Raw genomic sequence first — 27088 nt, forward strand, 5'->3', positions numbered from 1 at the left:
GACAGTAGTTGTGCACTGAACATAGAATTGTGAAGTTCAAAGGGACCATGGCAATCATCTAGTCCAACCCCCTACAGTTCAGAAATCTTTTGCCTAACACGGGGCTCAAACCCACGGCCCTGAGATTAAGAGTCTCATGCCCTACCAACTGAGCTAGGCACTTGAATGTGGTCAAGCTGCCTTTTGGGACCAGTATTTGGGTGCATCTGAAAGTGAGCCTTTGGGCAGTTTCCTTCCAACTCTACAATTCTGTGATTCTATTACTCTAAGTGGCGAAGGCACGTCAGGTTGACGCGGGTTTTCGGTTACTTGGGATGCTTGACTTATTGCATATTTGCACCAAATCATCATGTGGCATTTACCCTTCCGGAGGAATACACCACGGAGGCCAGCACGGCTGCACAGTATGGGATGCAGAGTACATGCTAATTGCCTCTCAGAAGTCAGATTATCTGAATTTTAGGATGAGATAAAGCAGCCTTACAAGTAGGCACTTGCAAGGTTACCTGTGGTGAGTTAAAGCTTTGTCTGCAGGTGACCAAGCAATAAAGATTTTGTAAAATGGATGGCAGTGGGTACTTTTTTGTCAACGGGCTACAAACAGCAAGCATAGATAGGTGTGAGAAGATGGACTGGCAAACACTCGGCTGGGAATTCTTTACAGATTTTATCCAAAGGCAGAATTGGTATATGTAAGATAAAATCCAGGTGTTGTGGTATCAAGTTGTACATGGAAATATGTCTGACTATCTGTCTGTCTATCATCTATCTATATCTATATCTATCTATCTATCTATCATCTATCTATCTATCTATCTATCTATCTATCATCTATCTATCTATCATCTATCTCTATCTATCTATCTATCTATCTATTATCTATCTATCTATCTATCTATCTATCTATCTATCTATCTATCTAATCTATCTATCTATCATCTATCTATCTATATCTATCTATCATCTATCATCATCATCATCATCTATCTATCTATCATCTATCTATATCTATCTATCTATCTATCTATCATCTATCTATCTATCTATCTATCTATCTATCTATCTATCTATCTATCTATCATCTCTATCATCTTATCTATCTATCTATCATCTATCTATCTATCTATCTATCTATCTATCTATCTATCTATCTATCTATCTATCTATCTATCTATCTATCTATCATCTATCTATCTATATCTATCATCTATCTATCTGTCTATCTATCTATCTATCTATCTATCTATCTATCTATCTATCATCTATCTATCATTTATCTTTGATGAAAGATAAAGATCCAAGTAGCTTAAAAACAGGCCATAATTTGAAACCTTCACCTACCACTCCGCCCCAGTTGTATTTCTGGATCTCTTTCTCTTTACTTCCTCATCTGTTTCATTCATGCTCCCTTTGACATGCAAATTCACATGCAGTCAAGCTCCTCCGACCCATTTTGTCTGCAAAAAGAGATTTTTCTGGCCTTGATACAGATATATAACCAGAATGGGCAACATCAGATTGTCCCCTCAGTGACTTACTGTGCAGCACATTGATGCATACTTAAAGCTCTAGAATCCTAAGTTTCGTTCAGAAACAAACGAACAAGTTTCTAGACCTCAGGAGGGTAGAGATAAGATTTACATTTAAAATTGGACAGACATGGTAAAGGATTGGAAATTAGGAAGCACACTTCGCATATTATGATAGGTGTATGCCTGTGAAGTGCTATTTTATGAGTTGCACTAAGTTTTAGAGTAACAGGTCCAGAAGAAAAATGTGGGAAAAGTACACGATGACTGTGATGAACAGTGCCAGAGTTGTGGAAGTTTTGTGGAAGCATTATTAACAATGTGTGCCATTGAAATAAGCACATTATAGCTGTGGCCCTCTCTCATTTGTGGGGGTCTTCATTACTAAGCAAGTATATGGCAACAGGGCGAAGAGTTGGGAAAGTGGCCTCTTTTTTTCATATGTTCACCTCCCCTACCCCCTCTTCCCCTGCACAGGGGTCTTTTCCTGTACCTTCTTACCCCACAGCCCATGTATTTCCCCTTGCCCCGTTCCTGTCGATAGGTTAATTGCCCAGGGTCAGGGTTATTGACAGCCTGATTAGTGCCCCTGTCAGCTCTGTACCAGGCTAATCTAGGCGGCCACAGCCCGGAAACACCAGCGCATTGATTTTTTTGGGGATTCCCAGCGACCCCCGCGCTGACACATTGATCCGGCTCCCGGGAGCGAACTCTCTGTCAGCGCTTTGCTGCAGGCCTGCCTTCCTGTCCCAGCCGCACGCACTCTGCGCCAAACTCAGGCTGGGAAGCTATATATATATAAAAGAGGCGCCAGGTTTTGTCGTCGCTATACCTGCTGGGATTAAAAATGCCCAATTTGTGATCCCTTGTTTGAACCACTAGGCCACAGATGTCTCCCACAAGCGGTTACAATAGAGGGACCCTACTCCCCACTTCCCAGTTTGAGTCAAAGTATTGAAATGCCCACCCCTCCTCCTTCTGCACTGTGTCTCACAGTGCCTAACATAGAATCAGAGAATCATAGAGTCGGAAGGGACCCTGAGGGTCAACTAGTCCAATCCCCGGCATGGCAGGAATCTTTTGCCCAATGTGGGGCTCAAACGCATGACCCTGAGATCTCATGCTCTACTGACTGAGCTATCCCAGGACTAGGACATCCCAGAGCTTCCTTCACCTCTTCCCTAAGCAAAGGCCCAAGAGGTTTTGGTGCCTGAGGCCAAACTCTAAACAGTGTCCCCACAGAAGTAAATAATACAGCCAACAACTGCATCATTGACAATGGAGACTCTCTGTCCCTGCAAATTCATTTTACTTATTTATCAGATTTATACCCCGCCTTTCCTCCAAGGAGCTCACAGTGGCATACATGGTACTCTCCCACCCCATTTGATCCAGACAGCATCCCGGTGAGGTAGGCTAGGCTGAGAGACTGTGACTGGCTCCAGCTCACCCCCAGTGAGTTTCATGGACCAGCAGGGATTTGAACCATGGTCTCCCAGGTCCTAGTACAACACTCTTGGCCCTGGTGGGGTTTCTGCTCTTTCATTCTCCCACCTGCGCTGCATATGCCCTGCTTGCTACAGCTTACACCCTTTCCAACCTCTGCCAAGGCCCTCCTTACCTCCTTCCTTCCATCTTGGGGGATGCAAATGCAAAAGAGGATAGGGGTCTCGCACCTTGAACAGTGGTGTGGAAGATGGGGATCAACACCCTAAGCCCTGCTGCCTGTGCATCGAGCGACCACAGGGGAAGGGAGCTGAAAAAGTACCATTGTGGCCGACCCTCCGGATCAGCTCTTGGCAAGGCCATTTCATCTTCTCCACCTAACTACGGCGTCTGCAGCTCCTTCTAGGGCTGCAGGAAAAGAGTCGAGCCATTGTGATGCTGAATGTTCCCAGTCCACACACCAGGAGGTAGGCGTAGAACCCCCAAACCCCAAATCTTCAACCCCAGAAAGGCACAGAGAGGAAGCTCATGCTAATAACTCAGCGAGCAGGAATAAGAAACGCAACAAGCGGAGCTCCTTCCCAAAGGGAAACAGCGAGCAGAAGATGTCGGGATCCCCCCCCGCCTTTTCCGCACACGCTTCCTCTAGCTTTCAAGTGCTTTCGTGCCAGACTGGGGTTCCCCCCCCTTTCCCCTCCCCAACTGCCCCCTGCCATCACTTACACAAATATTGACGCTAATGGTGTGTAGCGGGATGTAGAACATCCCAGCCTTCTAATTGTTGTGACTGGGGATCGGCAGGCCGATTAAACGCCATTGATTTTCTCATACTAACCGCATTGATTTTTAAATTTCCTATTGATTCCTGCCCTAAATCTCTTTAAGCAAAGACTTCACTCCGCAGATGACATCGGCTGATTAGCAGGAACAACTGTGGGTACGCTGCGTAGCCAGGGGTGGGGGGTGCGAGGGGCAGGGGGGAGTTTTATGTCAATTCTGGAGGGTACGGAGAACCAGGACACCTGGATTCCGGCACTGGGAATGGGGAGTGGGCTTCAGTGGGCCGTAGCAGGAATGCCGCAAGCTACGAGCCAGGACTCTGGAAGAGGTGTGGGGGGTCCTAAGAGGACAGTTGTGGTCGGACACTTTGGGTGTGGCCTTATGAGTTGGGTTGGGTGTTTGCAAGTGAGCTCTTGCAAATGCAAGGCCGTTTTTTTGATGGTCCCTGTTAGGATAACAGCGCTTATTCCTCTACAAAGGAATTCTTTGCCATGAGCCCTGTTTTTAAAAAATGCTCAGAGGAAAATGTTTCATCTGAATTGACCATCCGTGTGTATTTTCGAAGAAAGATCCATAGCGTTGCATTTCTGCTTATTCTTCTCAAGTACCGATTCCGAAAAATTAATGTGGATCTTTAGCTTCCCCCTGTTTCTCCACAAGGGAGGATAAACGCAACTTTGGAAGAGGCCCGTTTGTGGATTTCAGAATTTGTGTGCCTCTCCGCTGCAGTAGCTCACTATGAGTGCGCCTACCTTTCTATGTTCTGTGTAATGAAGGGCATTGGGGAATCTTAGGATCCAGCAAAGTTTTATAGGAGTATCCTGCTTTCTGACGTCTGCAGGTCCGTTATTTTAGGTACGGAGAGTCTGGGATTTTCTATCCTGGTGCGCATATAGTTTGGCAAAGGTTACTGTTGGCACAGGTGCTAAATGGTGCTGGCACCAGAGGTTTGTGGTACTCGCAGATAAAAAAAATGGGAAGACCCAGCTGTGGTTGGCATAGAGTTAGCCGGGGCCTTTTCTCTGCCTTGCCATTTTGCAACACTATGATACTACACCATTTGCATTTCCATAGGATGGAAGCAACTCCACTCTGAGGCGTTTGGGGAGAGGTGCATACTATCTCTCGATATGTGACCCCCTTGCCAGAAAGGTTGGCCACCTCTGCCTGAGGTATACCTACAAAGTTAAGTTGCTTTAGTAACAGGTCCTGTCATGGCCGACCCCACCATTAAGCACCATTGTGCAGGACTGGTTCTGTGGGAGAAGAGTGCGAGGCATCCAGGAATGAAACTGTCAGAGCAGAAGGCCACAAATGCACGCCACCTTGGTACCAATTTAAACAGCCATGACTTCCCCTCCCCCCACAAATCCTGGGAACTGTAGCTTGTCACGGGTGCCGAGGGTTGTTAGGAAACACCCTATTCCCCTCACAGAGCTACAATTCCCAGAGTGGTTTATCAATTAATCCCTCTTCAGGAGGAAATCTGGGAATTGTAGTTCTGTGAGGGGAACGGCTCTCAGCACAAAGGACAGCTCCCAGAATTCTTTGGGGGAAGCCATTGCTGTTTACAGTAGTGTCTTAGTGGGGTGAAAGTGCATCCTGAGTTTTATTGAGGCTCAACTCCATGTGAACAGTGCCTGTGTTTAAATCTAGGCCCGATTTAGTCACACTTGAAATGGGGGAGTGGGGGCTGGTTTTCTCAGGCATGAGGTCTGGAGGGTGGGTTTCAAAGCTGTTGAATTTTCTTTTTATAAAAAAGGTGCTAAGCCTTCTCCCTCATGAATGCATCTTTCCTTGTCACGGTCTCCTTCCTGAAGTCACTTCCCCCCACTTATGGGCAACAACCATGGAAGTAAGCTCAGGAGAGAGAAAAGTGTCTGTGGCGAGATGCTATGAGGAGATATGTGGCAGATTGGGGGCGGGTAAGGATTCAGCTCCCCTCATCGTCCACATATCCCTTTGCTCTAGAAAATGGCTGCACCCCTGCTTTATATATAGTTGGGGCAGACCACTGTTTAAACCACGTTTGTCATGGGTCATTTGAGCCTGGTGGAGAGAAAGAAGGTGGCACCTTTAATGTTTTGCCTAGCTTAAAAACAGATTATATATTTGTTCCCAGATGGTTAAAGGTTGCTGGAGAGAACCAGTGTTTTCTCTGGTTATATAGATTCGCTTTTCCTGTGCTATTAGCATATCCGATCAAACAGGTTGTGCAGGTTTTTTAGGATTTTGGAAAACCTTTCGAAGTCTGTTTGACTGGAGATGACAGTGAGGCGAAATAAATGTGAGCATGTGTGTCCGACTGAGGTAAAGATACTTTTTAATAACTCCTTTAAAAACATCTGCTTCCTTCCAGTGGGCCCTGCTGAGCATTCAATGAAATCTCATTTCTTCGTGTGCAAGTTGTGCAGTGTTTCTGCATACATTGCTGTTCCTTTGATATGTGCCTGTGAGAGTGGCGTTGTCATCCCAGGCCTTTTCTGACACTCTGTTCTCTCCTCAGGTTCTGGACTGGACTGGAGTGAATGTACTACAGCTGCCACTTCTGCCTGAAAGGTCAGTAGTTCTGCAAAGTTTATTTATGGGGTGTGTGAGCAGGGGGGGAGGCTGTTGACTCCCCACCCATAAAGAAAAATCAACGAGAAAAAGACACAAAAAAACACGTTTGGAACTCTCTCATTGTATTAGTGACAGATGCAGCGGCAGAACTACGTGTTACATGCACAGGCCTTTATCAAAAGATGGCTGCTTTTCTTGGGCAAAAGCAGCCCTGGGGAGGGGGTGGTTTCGAGCAGAGAAGCAGCTGAGTGTGCCTTGTGTGCCGAATCCTTTCTCTGTCGCTACTTCTCCACTCCAAATTGCTTCGCTCCAAGCCAGCCCTGTGCACCTCCAGTACCAAAAACGCACATGCTCTCTGCAGGGGCTGAGGGTGTGTGTATGATTTGGAGCCACAGGCAGGGAAGGGATTAAGCACACCCCTGCCACTTCTCTGCTCAAAAATTGCCATCTAAAAGTTGGCTTTTCCCTAGGCGAAACAGTTAGTTGTTACCCACGTATGCATGCAGTGTGAAGCTACGCTGTAAATGTCACTAATGCAGGGTAGAATACGGAAGGAAAAGCACGTATGGCCAACGTAGGCTTTTCTTCACGGTATGCACCAATTTAAGCGAAAGCTGGTTCCAGGGTCTTTTTTTCTCCCTTGGGAACTGTACTGTGAGGGGAACTAGGAAATTCCAACCCCATCACCATACCACAATTCCCAGGGTTCTGTGGGAGTAGCCATAACTAAGGGACTTTTTCAAAACCAAAATTTGTAGTGTAGATACACTGGACATTTTATGTATGGAAATATCAATGGAGTGTGAATGAAGGAGGCCATCCTACTGAAATAAATACAGAGGCATGTGCGCCAAATTTCTGAGGCTAACCCTGACCCCAAAAACCTAACTGGGTGATCAGCAATTGGATTTCCTGACATAATTTTCTTCTAAGAGCAGCCACTTGGGGGTCCTGATTCAGAGTAGGACTACAGGAGTATGGCCCTTTAACCCTTTCTCCTTGCACTTCTACCCAGATTCAAATTGCATTCCTTCCCCTGCCTCTACCCCTGTTAGCCATGTAGGAGGTATAATATAGGTACTTTCCTGTGTCCCCCCCCCCACTGCAGCTAATAGCAGTAGGTGTGTGCTTGCGGTTTTCATTGGTGAAATCAGCACCTGGCATGCAGAGGGTTAATTCCCTTTCCGCTGTTCTGCAGCCCCAACTGACTTTTCCCACAGCTGCTACTTGCCTGGAAAAGAAAAAGATGCTGAGAGATGCATTAATGCCACTCCAATATCATGTGTAGTTGGGGTCAAAACTACTAGCAAGAGAAGCAGACAAAGGTATTTTGCTTTTAGGATAGGGATAGCTTCAGCACCCAGATTTCTAAATTTTCTGAGGGAAATTAATGCTTTGATTTTAGGGCACACAGGTAGGAAACCAAAATAACCAAAATATGTATGGGTGGGCAAACCTTGACTAAGTGCCTTGTGGGTAGAGACACTGTCCTTGCAACTCACCGACTGTTTGTGTGACCCTTAGAGGAATCCCACTGTCTCTTTTTTTATTCCATCTCACTTTCTGGGCAAGCTGATGGGCAGGGATGGTTCACGGGCATCACTGTGAGTTCTGGCTGAAGATGGGGACATGCTTAGTGACATCTGGCAGTCTTGCCTGCATTCTTCCAAGGGATCTTAACCTGTGTCCTGTGTCAGGAGCAGAGCATATTGTAGGTGGCAGGACTGTTATATTATTTCAAGCACATACAATGAAGTCTGGAGAAGTCTTGGCTATTTGGTTGGCCAGGCATGTGAAATTTTGATGCTGTCGGTATCTATCCATGGGTGCCTTGGCTGGCACTGGAGAAGTTGCTATGTCTGTAAAATGGGAATTATAATACTTAACCTTGCAGGGTTATGAACTCGGGAAGATGAAAGAGTTAAAGGGGTAGGGTCCAAATATATGCATGCAGGAGATGGACCCCACACACAGGTAGTGTTTTACTTGCTGTTTTTGCTGACAATAGGAGAAGCCTCTTTTTAAAAAGTGAACAGTGGCTTGATATTTCACTGGTGAGAGCTGCTGCAGTGCTGGCATTTCCCCTCTTCCTGAACATACCTGCCCCTTCTTCGCTTGCTGGCCAGAAACTGTAAGGAACATAAGTGCCAAATACATCATCATACAGAAAAGATGCTGCTATGTTTGATTCTGTGACATGGGATTTTATTCATACGTTTTCACTATTGCCTGCTGCTAATAGTTCAAGTTAGAGGAGCAGGGATCAAGAACAGATCTTTGTACAATCAGGCCAAATGTCTACATTTTCTACAAAGTGGCAAGGAAAATGGATTTGGCCTCTGTTTTCTTCTAATCCAGGGCTGGAGGGACTAGGTGAAACATACCTATGAATGTGATTCTGGTGTGCATGTTGTCTTTTCTTCTTAACAAGGCCCACTGAATCCACAATACTGTACTTTGAAATAAGTGACAGTCTCCCATTACTTATTTTTCAGGGTGGGTTGAAATTGGCTTTATTGTTTTGTTGAACATTTTTTTAATGTGTAAAGCATCAAACTGTACAATTTCTGATCATGTTAAAAGGCACAGGTTACTGCAGTGGAATTTCGGTGGGAAAATTCAGGGTGACACCTTTCCCCAAAAGTCATAAAGGATCACTCTGAAAAAAACCAAGCTGATCTCATTGCCCATGTGTGGGATAAAGAAAAGGCCCGGCCCCCTATTGATGAAGGCTTACCCCAAATATTTTCTCTTCCATGTCTTACGTGAGAAAACTCCTCAGTATATTTACTAGTTTCCCACTACAGCAATCTTTTTGCAAATATCACATCCACTTTCCTACCTCCCCTTTTTTAGGAACTGGGGGATGAGGGTAAAACGCTTTGCAGGTATCTCCCTATCCCCTAAAAGAGTGGAAGACAGCCACTCCCCCCCATTCATTGACGATATCCCAGCGAGAGTTCCGCAGCAACAAAGAAATCCCATCTTCCATTCTTTTTGTTCCTTTTATTTCCTCTTTTAATTTTATGTTACTTTCTGGAGGAAGAGAACTATTTCTGATTAAATCTCAATCTCTCTTTCTCTCTCTTTAAATTATCACCTCCTCCAAACCTCTTTCTAGATTTCCCCACTATTGCCTCCAAATTAGCAAATTGCATTTTAAAAAGATAAAATGAACCAACCAAATCTTAATAAGGTTTGGAATGAAAAACTGGAAAAGAGTGTTCATTCCAGATTTCTTGGTAATTTTTCAGACAGTCTATTAATTGCTCTATTAGATCACTTATTGAATTTTTCTTCCAAATCTTTATTTCTTTTGTATTGAGCTTGTAAGCCACGACATCATAGTCCTTTAGATCCTTCCATTTCTTTGAAGGCAGGCCCAGATTGTAGTGAGGATGCTAGGTTGTACAGGAGGAAAGGCTGAAATTGCACATCTTTTTACGATAAACATTTAAATGGTAAACAAATATGATATGGTAGGGGTAGAAAGAGATTTCACGTTTCCCAGTTTCTAATTCTAAATGAAGACAGGAAGTATCTTAATACATGCAAAAGACATATCTAACTCTAGAACTGCAATGTAACATCTTGTATATTGCAGGATAGCAATAATGTTTTCTAAATAATATTTAATAGAGAGTGGCTTCTCTCTCTCTCTCTCTCTCTCTCTCTCTCTCATTTCAATTAACCTTTTGTACACATAATCTGCATGGTTGAAGTGACCAAAGAGTGTGTATGCATGTTTAGTGATGATTCTAAGTTGTTGGTGCTACTTGCTCTGGATTAATCAGTTCACAGAAAAAGGATATACAAGTTTAACCAATCCAGCAAGAAGTATCCATACATAATGCAGGTTCATCTTCTGGATCAGGATCTGTTTACGCTGCAAAATTGCTACACAAGCAGATCTTTTGTTTGGATGCCAGCACCCAGCTATACATACAGTTCCAGATATTGGATTGGGAACCATGCACGCAGTGCCCAGCGCTTCATTGCTGATTGGATAAGCATTAGTACAGTGTGGTGTGGATAGGATATTCCTTCCCATCCATCTTGTGTGGTGCAGATGGAAACGTATAATGCCCATCCCTTACTTGGACTCTGCACGTAGCTATTACCTGCATGCTAATTAATTGTGTGCCATTATATTTGAAGTTTGAATGCACAAATAACAATGTAAAAGCTGGATTATTTAAGAAAAAGCAAACAGGTGTATGCACACATGTATATGATCTGTCTACAGAGTGAAATTAAGGCCAACATCCAAAAAAACGGCACAACTGGTTCCTCTTACCCAAGGAAGTTTAGCATGCTAGAAAGAAGTCATTTTTGAAACTAAATAGTTTGTAATATGACACGGAGGAGAAAATTTTGCTGTTTCAAGAAATAAATAAAGTCCAGAATCCAAGCAGGGACCGCCCACAAGCCATTGAGCTCAACTCTTCGGATGCTGGCTTATAGGGATAAAACCTTCCTCTGTTTACTCATTATCCCATACACTTTTCTGTTCCACGTCTCCTTGTTTAAACCTCTTACTCCATGCATCAGTTCTGTTGTAGAAAGGTGGAAACAATGGAAACAATAAATAAACAAAACAATAAATACTTTTGCCAGCAATTAAATTTGAGATTAGCGATGTATTTAGGATGAATATTTTTTATTTCCTCCCCACCCAGTTCCCATTGGTTTAGAGTAGTTACAATATAAAAATAAATCACATTGAAACAATCCTTCTAATGCTCAGTAGAGTAGATACTAGTGCAGAAAGGGTGGAGACTGGAAATGGCATATCCATGCTGCACATTTTAAAAGAGCAGTGTGTTTCTTTTAGTTTGTTTGGGATGAAATAGAAGAGGGGACAATACCTCATTGGACCAGCAGTTATAAGGGCATTTTTGCAGGTGCTGCTAAGAACTCCCTTTCATCTACAAAGCAGTACTTTTAAGCGTTGTTAATTGCAGATTAGAATGTGGAAAAGAGTAATTTTCAAGGTAGCCTGTTCAGGATTTACATTTGGTGGGCAATTCCAATGCAGACTGAAGCAGCTCTCCTGGAAACGAACCAAGTCCTCCTGTTAGGTGACTGCCTTGTTTCTTTGGATGGGTGGATTTGTGATTAACTCAGCTCCTCTTTCCTATGGTGGTTTATTATTAGCATCTACAGACCTTCCTTTTCCCTTTGAAGGCTGAAATGGGGTACACATGTACCCTCTTCCCAGCTTCACTCCAGAAAGACAATTCCTTCAGGTGAGATCAAACACTGTCCAAAAACAGCCATCATCCCCAGTTTGGCTTTTGTTATTATTTTGGAAAAGGTCTACTATAATAGCCTTGGTTGGTTGGTTCGTGTGTGTGTGTGTGTGTGTGTGTGTGTGTGTGTGTGTGTGTATGTGTATGTGTACATTCCATCGTCTGTGACCTAGAGACAGGGAGAAAAGGAGAGAGAGAGAACATATTAACACCCCCACTTTAAGGCTAGCGGCAGTTAATTTCTGACCTCAGCACTGTGGTACTGAATCAAATAATTGCACTCTTTCTATCCCACCAACTCTTATTTTTTCCTCTTCTTTCTCTCTCTCCCCCTCTCTCTCCTTCCCTCTCTGCCCCATGCATATTCATCTATTTGCCCCTCCATCAATCTGATATCTATCTATATTACACCATATATACCCCTCTCCTCTCTCCTTCTGCCTCTCCCTAATATATTTCCATCCCATTCTCTGTCCATCCCTTTCTCCGTCTCTCTCTCTCTCTCTCTCTCTCCCCTCCCTTTCATATATTGTCTGTCTGTCTATCTTCCACTCCGCGCTCTCTCCCCACACATTTCTATCTTTGCATCCATCCTCTATCTACTTTCTCTCTCTCCATGTTTCCAGGGCTGTTGGAATAAAAAAAAAAAGGGGGGGAATCAAATGATACATGAAAAGAGAGTTCAATGGGACACAGATAATGGTATCTGCTGTTGATCTCCTTTTGGACCACTTGTTTGAAATGCAGTTGAACAGGACTTGCAAGATCATAATAGAGTAATAAGGGATATGTGCATGGAGGTGGGGAGAAGAATCCAACTGCACCCAGAGAGTAAATGGGGAAAAAGAAATATCCTGCGATATTGGGGCAGGACTCAGGTTTTGGGGTTTGGCTGGCTCTAGCTGTGACTCACAGCTCATCCACACAACAGTTTCTCCAAGGGCTGATTTGATGCAGAAGCACCAAACTGGAAGTATGGCGGATGGGGTTCAGTGAGGGTTAGTAGTAGCAGGAGAAAGAGGTACCAACTAGCCTGTAGCATCCCTCCACTCCAGAAGGTTGAAGCCACTTCGGAAAAGCGGTCCTCTAGTTAGACAGGTCTGGCAGGGCTTTTCTCCCCAGCGTTGTTGCAAAATCCTACCAAACCCTTTTGGAGAGTGGCAGCAGGGTGGGTGCAGGAGAAATTTGTGTGTTGGTGACAGGCGACGAAGCCTTTAGCGATCCATGTTGGTGAACTCCCTTTTGAAACTATTATCCGTCTCGAATCTTGCCACCCTGCCAGTTCCCAGGAAGCAGCTCTGGCTGGGGTTGAGACCCCAACTGCGGCTTACACAGACGTGACCCTGTTGGGGGAGTGGGAGAGAAGGCAGTTGGGGAAAAATAAGGAAACCAACATCGTCTAGAGAAGCAACATCTGAATGCATGTGCATTTTTTTAAAAAAATGTGCCAAGTCCTTCAATGGGTGATAAGGCCTGGGTGGGGAGAGAAGCACGGTGTGATCCTGAGCCAGGGACCAAAGGCATCACAGAAGAGGTCGCTTTCTCACACACGTCCCTCTCCAAAGCCTTATAAAGAGAGACTAGGGGTTGAACAGACAGGTGCCTCTGCTTTACCCCTTGAAGGAAAGTAGAAGAAAGTGAGTCTCCTGGAGAGAAGTCAGAGAGTTATTACAGAAACTCTCTTGGCCTCATTATATATCCCATGGGCTATTTTTGGGGGGTGGGGAAGGTCACCCCTTTATTATTACAGTGCCTAGGAGTAATTATCTGTGTAAATCTCTCTTCTTCTAATAATAAACCTGGAAGGGGCTGTGAGCGCTGAGTGCCTGGTTTGGGGCCACACACACACACACACACACACACACACACACACACTAATTTAAGTAAGGGGATGGAGGAGCCTTATGAAGCTGATTAAGGGGTTTATTTTTAGCCCTGGAAAAAGAGGGATAGTGGAAGTGTCAGGTGTAGGGTGTGTGTTAATTTTTTTTTTTTGAGAAAGAAGGCAAGCAAAGGAAGATTATTTGCTTGATGGGGGGTGTCAATAATTCATCCATACTCTCTTTCCCCTCCCCCCCTTTCAACACCCACACTAAGCTTGTACCTAAGGAATAATTGCTTTTGTCTGGGTGGACTGTATTTGTGCAAAGAGTGAAGAAGGAAGGGGGGGGAGATGTTGGTAGCGGAGCCCCCCGCGGGGGGGATTGCGAGGGACGGCAAGTCGCTGGCTCGGATGTCATTTGTCAAAGCGGGGTGGTTGGAAGGAGAGAGGGGAGGTAGAAGCAAAGGGGGGGGGAGATAACGGGGAAGACAATAAAGTGGGAATCGTAGGCTGTGTGTGTGTGATGGAAAAGGGGGGCGAGGTGAAGTGGGGGGGAGAGAAAGATTCGGACGGAGCTAAGGGGCCCCCGTTGATCTAGTGAAAAGGGGCAACACACACACACACACAGGCACTGTCGGGGGGGCACGCAGTGTTTTACACACACACACACACACTTGCACGCACTCGCACCCCCTTTTCCTTTTCTGCAAAAGCCTTAAAACGATGCACACTGTCCGGCTGTAGTGCCCAAACCTCACACGTCCTTGCAGCACGGACAAACACACACGCACTTGCCCGTGCACACACCCATGCACGCACGTGTGTAAGTGCAGAAAGCGGAGCAGTGTGTGTCGAGGGGGGGGGAGAGAGAGAGAGAAGAGAGAGATTTCCACTCCCCCCCCCCACCCTGGGTTGATTGTCATCCTCGGTCGATCGTCACCTGTCCAGCGTGTGTGTGTATGTGCCCCCCCCCACTTCGCCCGCCCGCCACCCCTTTCTCTCCACTCACCCACCCACCCTTTTATATATATATTTATATTTTTTTCCCTCCGTGGGGTTATGCGGAGTGTCACTCACAGGTCCCCGACATGTTCATCCCACTGCCGGTCCCCTTGGTCTTCCAAAGATCCGCCGGCCCGGAGAACGGATGGCGCCTCAAGTCGCCGCTCGCCCTGCGCTCTGCAAACGGTAAGAAGAAGGGGGTGTAGGGGGCGGAAAGAGAAAGAAAGCAGTCGGCAAGTCAGCAAGGAACATAATGGGGGAAAGGAAGGGAAAGGGGGAAAGAAAAAGACGAGAGAGAGAGAGAGAGAATGAGAGAGATGCCACCAACTCTTGCAGGCGAGAAGAGAGAGAGAGAGAAAGAGGGGAAAAGGAGGGGAGAAAAAGGGGAAAGAGGGAGAGGAAGAAAGCGGAGATGGGCGAGCGGGGTTTTTATTCATGCGGTATTGATCCGGAGTGTCACTGCTCCGTATCGAACCTCCGGCGCCGGCATCCTGCGGTCGATAGACGGAGGGGGTGGGGGTCGGTGGGGGTGGGTGGTAAGCAGGGAAAAGAAGCCAAAGGCAGCCGCCGAAACCAACAGCACGCAGACGCCAGTGGAAGAAGACTGGGCAAAAAAGAGAAAAAAGAAAGGGGGAGAAAAGAAAAGAAAAGAGAGATCCCCCCACACTTTCACTTTTGCTGGCTGGGGGGGGGGGGGACACCGGTGAAGCATTTGCTCCCACCCAATCATCAAGTTATTTTTATTATATTGCTATTATTTCCCTATGAGGTTCTTCCTCTGTTTGGTATATGGGAAACACCAAGTAAGGTTTAGGGCTAGGCAGGTGGTGGGCTGGTGGGGGAGGATTTTTCTAGCCCAGAGAGAATTAGGGGGTGGGGGTGGGCAGAAAGCACCTGTGAGATCCAGTCTGGGAAGGTGCCCCCAAATAACCCCACCTGCCTCTTCTCCAGTGTCAGCCAGTTCTGTCAAATTGTTCGCAGCCTCCCATAAGTACCCCTTTTCATCAATTGTCCCCCAAGAATATCCTGTTCGAGTTTCAGGTGCAACCCAGGTAAATGGTTACTCTAGTGCAATCATGCCAAACACCCCACCAATATTTTCAGGTTTTATGCTTCAGATCCTCCCTCCAAATCTTCCCCACATCTAGTCAAATGCTTCTAACAATAATCTCCTGTTGAAGTTTGACTAGTTCCCCCCACCCCATGTCTGCTTATGCCCACCCTCCTCCACCCACCAATTCTGCAAGTTAAATTCTGGAATTGTGAATAGTTCAGATTCTCTGTCTTCCTTGGGATGGGGTGCTTCAGATGGGAAATGAAACAGGACCGTTGCCTTGTGTTTAAGGGAAATTTATGCCCCCCCTACACCCCACAGCATTTGGGGTCTGCTTTGTGGCTCACAACTCCCCTCTTCCGATTTTAGACATTTCCTCTGTATTCTAGTTACTGTTTGTTGTCAGCGTAAGATGTATAGTTCCTCTGCCCCCCCCCCGTGTCAAGCTATTTCATTCTGCTATGCGCCCCCCCCCTTTCTACACACCTCACTATTATGTTTGGGCGCATATTAAAAATAGACTTTTGGATTGCACCTCTCGACCATTAGACTATGGATGGTGAACTCAAAAGATAAGTGGGGATGTGTTCCTTTGAAGTGATGGGCCTTCAGAACAGGGGAGAGGGGGGTGCATGGGGGGGTCTAGTAGTTAGAGAAGGGAGGTAGGGGAGGGCTGTCTCCAGAGCTGGGGCTCCCGAGGTCTATGAAGGGCTTTTCTAGGTGACCTTGGGGGAAAATTCTCTTCTGCCTCCTAAAATTATGAGGCAGTGGGTTATATGGAATGTGCTGGGTAAAAATCTGTGTAAGAACTGGGACGGCAGTGATATTTTTGGGGTGGGATGTGGATGCTTATTAATGAACAAATTAGCAAATTACCGCTGACTGGTAGATCTCCTTCTTCCCCTTCCCCTCCCGCTCCTCACCTCATGGAAGAGAACCCAGGCGTCCTGATGACTGATTTCCCCTACTCTAAGCAACTATACTCTGGGAGAGCTTCCTTTCCCTGGTAGACCTGACAGCTGGAGATTTAGGAGTATCAGGGATAGGGAAGGGTCAGGGCATGAAGAGAAATGTGGGCATTGGTGCATCAGTGGGTAGGGAGAGAAGCAACCCCTGAGAAAGGGTAAAGGCAAGAATGGGGCGACCCAAAGGGAGCGGAGAACGACAGGAGGCAGTTTTATAATCTGTTCCTGACACGTTCTATGGCTGGCGGGTGGGTGGGTGGAGGGGGTTCAGAGAAGTGGCTTTGCAGAGCTGGCCCTGCATGCACACCCCTCCCCCCCTGCTCTGCTGCAGCCAGCGCGGTGTGGAAATTGTATTGGTGTCAAGCCCAGTCCGTGCTAATGAACCCGGAGATCTGGGAAGCGAAGCTTGTTCAGAGGCAGAAATCGATTTTCCAGCCTGTAGTAACTGCCCCCACCTCCACCCTCTCATGCTCCTTCCTTCCCTCTCTTTCTCTCTCTCTTTCTCTGGTCAGAGAAGTCAGTGTGTTTGGTGTGTGTCCATCCTTCCATCCTTGGCGCCTTCCACATCTAGGTCTGGATGTGGGGTGTCATGGGATGGCACAAAGCCAGCCAAAGTTCTTTTCGTGGTGGGTGTGGAAACTGGGTAGCTGTGCACGAGGGGGAAATGCGCATTGTGGACCTTGTCTTGGCATGTTACATTTGTGTTGTGCACTGGCAAAATAATCATAAAATAAAGCTCCATGGGGTAGCCATCAAGGTTTTAGGTACTAAGATCAATTCGGGGGAACTTAACATTATTGGAAATCAGTTTTCCTTTTCTTTTCTGGGCCTGATAATATATACTTGGTCAGCTGAGTGGGAGGCAGAGGCCCAGATGGTTGGACAAGCATCCCTTTGCTGTAGGATAGTTACACCATGCCCTCCTGCAATGTGTGAATGTGTTTTTTTGCAGGAGTGTTTGCCACTGGTATCTCTATACAAGGTTGTGCCTCCTTGGTGTCTTGTGGTCTGTTTACAGTGACACGTACATCCAGTTCATGTTTTTGCCTGTGATTTAGGCTGTGATCTAGGCTGCTTTTGCATTTTTAGAATTACCTTGCTCCATAAGTCAAATAAAAAAAACCCATGGTAGATAGAACATGCATTTCAAATTGTGATGTCTCTATTCAAAAAAATAATACATTTTGAAAAAGATTTTTTATAAAGGCTTAGGAACATGCCTTTTTAGTGTGTTGCTTCTAGTTTTTAATGTTGTCTTTGGAAACTTTAAAGATCCATGTAGGTAATACCTTCATTTCACCAGTTTTGGTGATAGCACAAGGTTGCAAGCTTTTGAGCTAGTCAGAGCTGTTCTTCAGACAGTAGGCACCAGTCTTTGTAATATTAAGTGCCAGAAAGATGAGAAAGAATTTGGCAGTGATGAAGGTTGCTATGGTTTTATTTAAACTCCCCAGATGTATTGGGTGATATCCAGTGTTTGTCATACACAGAGTAGACCTGGTGAAATCAATGGACTTGAGTATATTAGAAGAGTCTTTCTGGATCAGACCAAAGACCCAAATAAACCGTTATCCTTTTCACACGGTAGCCAGCGAGATGACTATTTGAAGCCCGCAAGCCCAACAGCACTTTTTCCAAATATTCTCCCCAGCAACTGGTATTCAGAGGCATACCACTTCGGATTCTGGTTGTAGTACACAGCCACCATGACTAGTAGCCATTGATAGCCTTATTCTCCATGAATGCATCTAAACTTTTTTAAAAGCCATGCAAGTTGGCTGTTACAGTAGGAAACTCCATCTTTGAACCATGTGAATAAATGTGGATAAATATTTCCTTTTGTCTGTCCTGAATGCCAAGTCCAATCATTTCAATCATTTCTGCTTTGACTGTAACTTGGATATCACCCAGCGCAGGATGGCAGAATTCGGAAAGGCACTGTAACTCAATAGGCAAGCCACCCCCAAGCTGACCCTGAGCCTCCACAGTGTATTTCGGATTCCGTTTCAGACTTGAGCATCCATTCCTATTGATGGCTTTTGGGATTTGATTCAAACCCATGGAGAACTTCAGCTTTGAATCTTTCATTTGGCTAAACTTTGATTTGGGCTACATTGCTTTGGTAGCTGGGAGCTCGTTTAGTTTGCTTTGTGGGCTGATTAAAATCAAAGCAGGCACCTGTCAAAAAATCTGAGCACAAGTTATATACTGAATTCCCATATACCCAGTTGACACTGGCAAGTAATACATTTGCTAATAGCAAACTAGGCCCTCAATGAGTGTGGATTTCAAGGACAAAGTTTCTGAAAGGAAGGAAAAATTCCATGAATGTGCATTATTTTGGACTGAAATTTATTATTTTATAATATTGCACATCATAAAGTGCTTTGCAATCTCTACTTTACTGCCTAAGTACTTTAGAGGTTGCTCTTATTTCCATTTCATATATTGAGAACCTAAACACCAAAGCGGATGGACAATAGCTTGTTTAGGATGTGCCGGTAGCAGTCGATGCATGTAGCCATTTTCATTGTAAGGAGTGCATTGTGAAACCACCAAACATTTGACTTTTTTTGACGTGGTGAGAGGCCTTTTATGAATGCTCTGATATGTATCCGTTCAAACCAGATATATAGCTATTTGTTTGACCAGAGGCTGGTCAGCTGAGTAAGCCAGGCATAGGCAAACTCCGGCCCTCCAGATGTTTGGGACTACAGTTTCCATCATCCCTGACCACTGGTCCTGTTAGCTAGGGATGATGGGAATTGTAGTCCCAAACATCTGGAGGGCCGGAGTTTGCCTATGCCTGGAGTAGACCATTCACATCACAGGAATTTCATGGCATCTTCCTCATGGTGATTTTTACATGCCATTTTGCCCAAGAAGTCTGTGGTTGAGGTGAGTGCAAAACTCAGGTCTGCCATACCCCCAGTTTGGTTCTCGTGGACATTGTATGTTTGCAGGTGCTTTATTTTTAACCATGCACAACTGATGGTAATAGCTCATGGTACATGCCTTTATGATGTGTGTATAAATGACTGCCGCCAAATAACTGGGTTAAAAGAGAAAGGATAGGCAAACAGACGGAGGAGACACTAACGTCCGTACTCAGGGGGTGCAACTGCTTAAACTTGTCAAAAAAAGGCATGGCTGTATACGATACCTAAATCTCCTACTTCCTCCGCGTGGGCAGATCTTTCCCTCTAGGCTCGGTAGCTGTGCTTAGAAGCCCTTGCAAATGGTCCTCTCTTAGAAGTGGGATATTTGGTGAGATGGGACAGTCAAACTGATGTGGTATGGTGGGGATTCTGCGTGGGGTTATGTATGCAGGCAAGTGATGGCTATGGCACTGGGCTTGATAGTGTCTTTCCTCTCCTATGGTATCTGGGGCTGAATCGCCATGTCATTTCCAACACCTCTCGATCCAGTTGTGCTCAGATCCTGGGCGGAGCGGCTTCTTCTTACGGCACGGGCAGACAGGGATGTGCCCCTTGCTGGGTTGTGCCCTAGCTGATCCCAGACAATATGGACTCATAAGGAGCCTGGGCAAGGGGGATGGGAGATGATTAGTGCATGTGGGGGTATTTCTATACAGTGGCTGCAGGAGGGCCAGCTTGTCTTTGCAAAGCTCCGGTCCTCTTCCCCCCTCCCCCCGCCTCCCTTTGCTGCCTCCTCCCCTCCTTTCTCCTCTCCTCGCCTCTGCTTTTTCCCTTAAATAATAATCATAAAAAGGTCAGCGGCAGGAGAGCTGCACACCCTGATTGGCCGAGCTCTGGGCCCTTTGTTCCAGCCGAGCCTCCGGGCACAGCCACGCGCCAGGGTCAGCAGGATTGGGGGGGGGAGGAGGACAGGCCTCCCAAGGGACTGGCCATTGGTGATGGGAGGGGGGGGTCAGTGCTGAGGCTCATGTGTGTGTGTCTCTGTGTATGAAGGGGGGGGGGAGAGATGAGGGCAGGGTGAAAAACCTTCTCTTGCAGAGACAGCTTTTCCACCCTCCCCGACCCCTTAGCCTCTGCCTGCCTCTTTCCCTCTTCCTCTTGCTGTCTCTGTCCACCTTACTCCATCCATATATCTTTTTGTCTTTTCCTCCTGGGGAAGATCTCTGCGTGAGGTGGGTGCACCTTGAAGTCGCCCACACATATATGTGTCGACCTGGTGTCACTAAAAATTGTGCCGGCTTTGGGATGTAGGCCAGTGTTGCAGAGGGTGCACCTGTTTCCCCCACTTCTACAATCCCCATGCACACCTTACAGTTTTCACAACCTGCTGGTAAGATCCTGCCCTCCTGGCCTGTGTAAAGTGCCCTACTCATCTCTAACAACTCCACACTATGTTTCCCATTTCATCTGCCTTCCTTATTGTACAAGCTTTTCCATTCTCCTTGTCCCCAGATCTTTCCCTTGTTCTTTTTTGCCTGAACGTGCAACCCTTCCAGCTGCATCAGTTTTTCATCTCTTGAGTTCTTTCCTCTTCATTCTAAATATTTTGGCTTCCATGCTTTTCTCTCCCCTTACCCTGGAGTTGTTTCAGCTTGTTCCCCCTCACTCCCGTGCTGCTACAGATAAAGGTTTTTGGAGACCCTTATATTTAAGTGGCGACACCTATTTCAGAACAGATGCAGCACCACAGAAAACACCCACACCTAGCCTCAAAGTGTGCCAGGTTGTTGACATTTTGCGTGGAAGCTGCCAAGTTGACCGAGCAAGCGAGAGACGACAATGCAGTGGCTGCAAGTTGCTTCAGGGTGATGGCTCACCCAGGAAATCACCAGGAGCAGATATTTGCCTGCACCAATACTTTCTCCTACTTTGAATCTTCACCACTACCTTGTGCCTTGCTGACAGCACACCTTTCCCAGAGTCAGGAACCCTCTCTGATCTCCGTATCTGCTTGCATTTCCCATCCTGCTACCTCTTCCAGTTTTTCCAGTCCTCCTTTCTGTTCAGCCTGGTGGGTCTCCTTCACCAGTTCTTGCAATTTTCACGTGCCGAAACTCTCCCTGTAGCCCTCTTTTTCTGTTCTTTTTTTCTCTTCAGCCCTGTCACAGGCTGGACACAAGGGATGTTAATTCTGATAGCTAAGGTAAAATGGCTGCTGTACTGATGTGAACAACAGTGGGCATGAGAGCTGTCACTAGGCTGGTGTGTGTACTAGTGGCAGTGAGAGCAGCATATGGATAAGCACATTGAGCAGCTACTGGGTTAGCCAGCTTGAGACTGATACCCATACCCTGGTTTTAGACAAACTCGTGGTTTGTTTGTTTTTCAACCAGCGTATTCTGCAACATGTTGTTAATGCAATAACAGTGCATTAGTGGTGGATTTACAAAGGACCATCCACACATTGTTCCTCTTTATTGAGTATTCTGTGATACTTCCTCAATGCTGCTGCCTTGTTACTACCTGGAGGGGCTATATTGCACAAAAGTGGGACAACCTCCACCCCAAATCCTAGAAAATTTGGGCTATAAAAAGTTACAGGATTTCAGTGGTATATTACAGCAGGACATGCACTGATTGGAAACGAAGCAGTTAGGCCATCACAAAACTCTTGCAGGTGCAAACAGTATTGAAATCATGTGTAACTGCCCTGATATCATCATGTGCCCGAATGACGTCTTGAGGGGCCTTTTGTTTCTTAGGTTCACGCCTCTCCCTGAAATGTATTATAAGGGATAAAAATAGTGACCTGTCTTATAAGTGTGTTTTGAGAAAATGTTGCAAAACTGTACCCAAATGCAATGCTTTCCTTTCCCCCATAGCAGTGAATGGCTGCTCGTATAGTCTGTCCTATAGAAGTTGATGCAAATGTGTCTTAATGGTGGGATTCATGCAGATGCATATTGCCGGAATCATTTACAAATTGCTAACATGTGAGATGAGTTTTGTGGACTTCCATGAAGCTCATAGCATGCTGTGGGGGTGACTTGAGTCCTCTGTGCATACATCTAATAGATTTTCTAAAACAAGAAAGGATCTAACTATGCTCCAGACTAGAGCAAAGGTGGGCAGAAATTAGTTCAGGATCTTCTGGTAGATCTTTTGGTGATTTGCAGTATATTAGCAAGAGTTTCTGACTCCCAGTTGTTTTAAGAATAGCAATAACTAAAAAGCTTCCCATTGCCTTATCCTAATTACGTTGCTGAAACAAAAAACGAGAGGTGGGTGGGTGTGACCAGCAGTGGGTTTTCATGTGAGTGGACTTATCAGATTGGTTCAGGTACTGACTGCAAATTCCTGGACTGAGCATATGCTCAGAGACACCCTGCTCCTCAGTTCTTACTGTATGTCTGCCTACCTGAGTTTCAGTTTTATGCCAGGATCTAGTTGGTGAACTTCAGGTAAAAAGCAAGCAAGCAAGTCTGAGGTCTGCCTACTCCAGCTCTGGAGGAAATGGAAGGAATATGTGACTGCATGACCACAGATTGCACGGGATTCTGTGAGTACAAAAACACATAGAATCCTTTGTATAGATTCTTGCAGAACACGTGTGGCATGTGTGGGATATCTCCTTGAGCATTGTGGAAGGGTGGCTGTGCACTGTAGGCTGAGTCTCTTGGGTTGAGTATGTGCACGAATGGCTATTGGACAGCCAGTTGCCGATGCCACTTGCTGCTGGAAAACCATATTGAATGTACAAGGTGCTCTGGTGGAACAGTTGCAGAACAACTGTTGGATTATTGCATGGCTACATGTGCTGGTCTTTATGGTAGAGTTGGTCATGTGTGTGTAAATCGTTGTGGGGTGACTGTGCATTCAAGTTTTTGGAAATACACGGTTTTTATTTAATGTGCCTCCAGATTACCTTATTGATGTGGCTAGCGAGTGTTTGCATTCTCACAGTGTTGGAACCTTTTTTTTGTTCCAAACCATCCTCCACAAACTTATCCAATCCTGTTATGTCAGAGTGAAGTCCTTTGTGTATGAACAGCAGAACATTTTAGCAGCCTTGAGATGATGAAGTTCAAAATATGCTGTGCCTGAGAGTGCCAGCATATGCAGAAACATGTAGGCTTTAATTGAAGTGGGCAACTGAAGGAATAGTTATTGCACAGATGGAACCAGCCAGAACAGAAGAAGGCAGATGGATTTTCTCGGAAATGGGTGGTTTGCAACTCAAAGGGAGAAATTTGCAACACAATTCCTGCTGTGGGTTTGCACATCACCACCGAGAGTAGGAACAAGTATGGACTGCTTAGTAGAATAGAATTCCCGCAGCAAATAGTTAAAGGGTTTTCTGTTTTGATTTCTGGTCAAGGACAGTATGGTCCAGTAGATAACATTGTGATTGTTTATTTACTAGGAAGTCATTATGACAGGTGGCATGTGTGTTTGTGTGGAGAGAGGACTTGCATATTGCAAGGACTCATGGGGGGATAGTAGTGCTTCTCTTTGTAATGTGTACACACCATGGGTTCCCTGTTGTTGAAGGCGAGGCCACTCAGAAGCAAGGGGATAGGGCTTTTTTGCCCTCAACACAGAACTGCCCCCAGGTACAGTACTTTATTATCCCCTATGGGAGTGAACGGCAGCTGTTCATGTGTGCTGGAAAAAGCAAGGAGTTGAATCAAGGCATAATAACTGGGATAGGGGCTAATTCTGCTCCCTGCTCTTGGGAGGGAGCCAAGCTTGCCTCCATAGGCATACCTCCATCCTGGGTTAGTTAGATCACTTTTGTTTTTGGCTCCTTCCACCATTGGCTCTGGCTCCACCCACCACCAGCATGTGGGCCCCGACAGATTGCCACTGAAGGAATGTGGCCCTTGACAGAAAAAAAGTTTGATTTCCCCTTCTTTTGATCATCAACTGGCTTTTATATCTGCATGCTTCTCTTCCTCCAGGGGACACATGGTGGAGGAAAGGTGTGCATGGTCCCTCTTTTGCACATCTTTTGTCTCCACTCTCACATCATGTGCAAATGCCTTTTTTGCTTGAGCATCTGTGCACTGTGAGCCATAGCAGCTTGTCTCATGAGTGGCGCTGTGAACGTGGAATAGATGAAGATTGGCTTTACTCGTTAAAAGTCACGCATAAACTATGAGTGAATATAATTTCTATAATATCAAGTTGTCCTATATCGCAGCGTTGTGACCAAATGGGAATGGAGCACTTTGGGGAATTCAGGTAGTAAGGCACGTAGTAGTAGTGTAAATGGTGCACTTAGTCTAATGGGTTGCTCTGCAGGTGGGCAAAAAGGAACAGCTTTTATGTTCCAGAACCCCTGTTCTTCTTCATATACACTTTCCGCCCAATCCTATGCAGAGCCAAATCCCACTTAGCAGAGTGGAACTGTACTCTCAAATAAGCATGCGTAGGGTTGCTGCCTTTGGGTGGATGTCCATGTTACGAAGCAGACACAGCATTCTCATGTTTGCCTGGCAAGGCAAAGGGGGAAAGGATGTTTGCAGGAGAAAATCCACGCGTGGGGGCTGCTCAGCACTTCTTGCGCCTGTTGATTCTCTTCTGCAGAGATCTCCTGCTGCTTCCATCCTTTTCCATCCCTTCATCCCTTCCCAGTTGGCCTCTGGGAGCCTGGAGGGAAAATTGACTCATTTGCAGAAGGGGAAATCAACAAGTAGAGGAAAAACAACAAAGTAAAGTAGACGCACCCCCTTCTTTACCCACTGATTCTCCCTATAAGTGTGTTCCCTGCATTTGTATTACTTCAGCAAATTTAATTTTGGTACTGTGTGTTTTGCCTTCAGGTGAAACCACACCTATGTTGGTACTATTCTTCTGACACATCGCAACCCTGTTGTAACCACTTACAGGGACATGTAAAGGAGGGAAGTTAGGGAAGAAAGCTGCAGTGGAAGATGTTAAGACTTTGTACCTTGCCCATTAGATGGAAACAGCAAGGATTTATTGCATCAGTTGTTTAAAACATTTATATCTTGGCCCTTTCCATTACTATCAGAACCTCAATGCAGCTTCCCAAAATCAAAACACTCTGCCAATATAATCTGATAAAAGCCACAACTAAAATAGAGAGCATCGTCATTTGTCAAAAAGTCCAGGCAAAGAAAATTGTTTTTAATTCCTGTTGAAAGGGCAGAAGAAAGGATGGTAAATAAATGTTTCTGAGGGAGGCATTCCACAGTCTGGAAGCCAACACAGAGAAGGCCCCGCTCCAGATCACCACTTGCCTGCCTGGTGCAGGGCTTTCAAAGACCATCTTATGGGCAGAAGACAGGGATGTGTGTGTAGAAAGTGGGAAACTGGGAGGCAAATGCTCAAAATGTGGCTAGAGATTTGCTTGAAGGCTAGAAAGTTCTGCAGACGGTTTGTGAGGTTGACAGGTTTTATGGCCAAATCATTGAGGCAAAGGGTCTCATTCACAGGCGCAACTTCTTTGCCCCCCATGGCAACGGTTCTGTTTTTCCTGAAGTGTGGTTACTACTGATGCCTAATGACTAGCTGTGTAGGTGTGAAACAAGATTGCTGCAGTGATGAGCAAGATCAAGGGTGGGGGATGGGAGGGAGGGAGGAAGGGGAAAGTTCCACAGCAAAAATGGTGCATATAAATATCTACAGGACCCTTGCAAGCCTGGTTTCCCCACCTGCCAATGCTTTGGACTACAACTCCTGATCCATACTATCTAGAGGGCACCAGGTTGTTGAAGGCTGTTCTGTAGTATCAAATATTAGAATACCTTTGTTTGAAATTTGTTCGCTTTACGAATCTGGTTTAATTTCAGCAACGTCCAAGTAGAATGTACCTAGTATTGCAGGCTAATGCTAGGTTGGGGAACCTGTGGCCCTGCTCTTTAAGCATGGTTGATGGCCAGGGACTATGAAAGCCCAACTGGTATTGTGAGGGACTCAAGTTCCCAACTCCATGGTGCAACAATTCAGGTGGTTCTTCTGGAGGTAGTTAATTTTTTACTCATGGCGGGCGAATTATCATAGGCGTGGCTGTAACTCACTCTGCAGGTCAAGGAAAGGGGAGTGCAGAAATAGTGAGAGTGCTGTGATGGATATACAGTTGGCTTTGTTAGTTACAGGTCTAAAGCCTTCTCAGCCATGAACCACACTGGGTGACCTTGGGCTCATTATTGGCTCTGTTGGCACGTCACAATAACCAAAGCAATGACTTACCATGAAAAACCAAGTATGCTCATGCACAGGAAGAAAACACTGTCCTCTTCACTACTCACCTGTTTCTGCTGCTGCCACACTGCTAGGTGCTAAGCCATGGTTTGGCACAGCATTACACCAGAGCCTGGGCTCATGGTTTGCTTCCTCTAAACAAACTCTGAGCAGTAAGCCAAAAACAAACTTTGGTTGCAGCTCATGGTTTCTTTTGCAGACCACCCTGTGCTCCTTGGAGGATGGACAGGAAACCAATGTAATATATAGAAAGGATAGAACATGGGTAGGCAAACTAAGGCCTGGGGGGCGGATCTGGCCCAATCGCCTTCTCAATCCGGCCCATGGACGGTCCAGGAATCGGCATGTTTTTACATGAGTAGAATGTGTCCTTTTATTTAAAATGCATCTCTGGGTTATTTGTGGGGCCTGCTTGGCGTTTTTAGATGAGTAGAATGTGTGCTTTTATTTAAAATGCATCTCTGGGTTATTTATGGGGCATAGGAATTCGTTCCCCCCCCCCAAAAAAAAATATAGTCCGGCCCCCCACAAGGTCTGAGGGACAGTGGACCGGCCTCCTGCTGAAAA

The 27088-nt window shown here is 45.7% G+C and overlaps 1 protein-coding gene across 11 annotated transcripts in view; it reads left to right on the top strand.

The window, feature by feature from the left end:
• The window catches only part of POU2F2 (POU class 2 homeobox 2), a 109518-nt gene that overhangs the window by 23054 nt on the left and 59376 nt on the right, over window positions 1–27088 (top strand). For 2 of the 11 annotated variants that reach the window (XM_083753810.1, XM_083753806.1), the window contains exon 2: window positions 6262–6314. In XM_083753810.1, coding sequence (XP_083609936.1) covers window positions 6284–6314 — 31 coding nt within the window. In that variant the 5' untranslated portion in view covers window positions 6262–6283. The other 9 variants (XM_083753803.1, XM_083753805.1, XM_083753809.1 and 6 more) reach the window with 8 other exon arrangements.

The sequence above is a fragment of the Podarcis gaigeae genome (genome assembly GCF_964106915.1).
Source record: "Podarcis gaigeae genome assembly, chromosome: 8".
NCBI classification, from domain to species: domain Eukaryota; kingdom Metazoa; phylum Chordata; class Lepidosauria; order Squamata; family Lacertidae; genus Podarcis; species Podarcis gaigeae.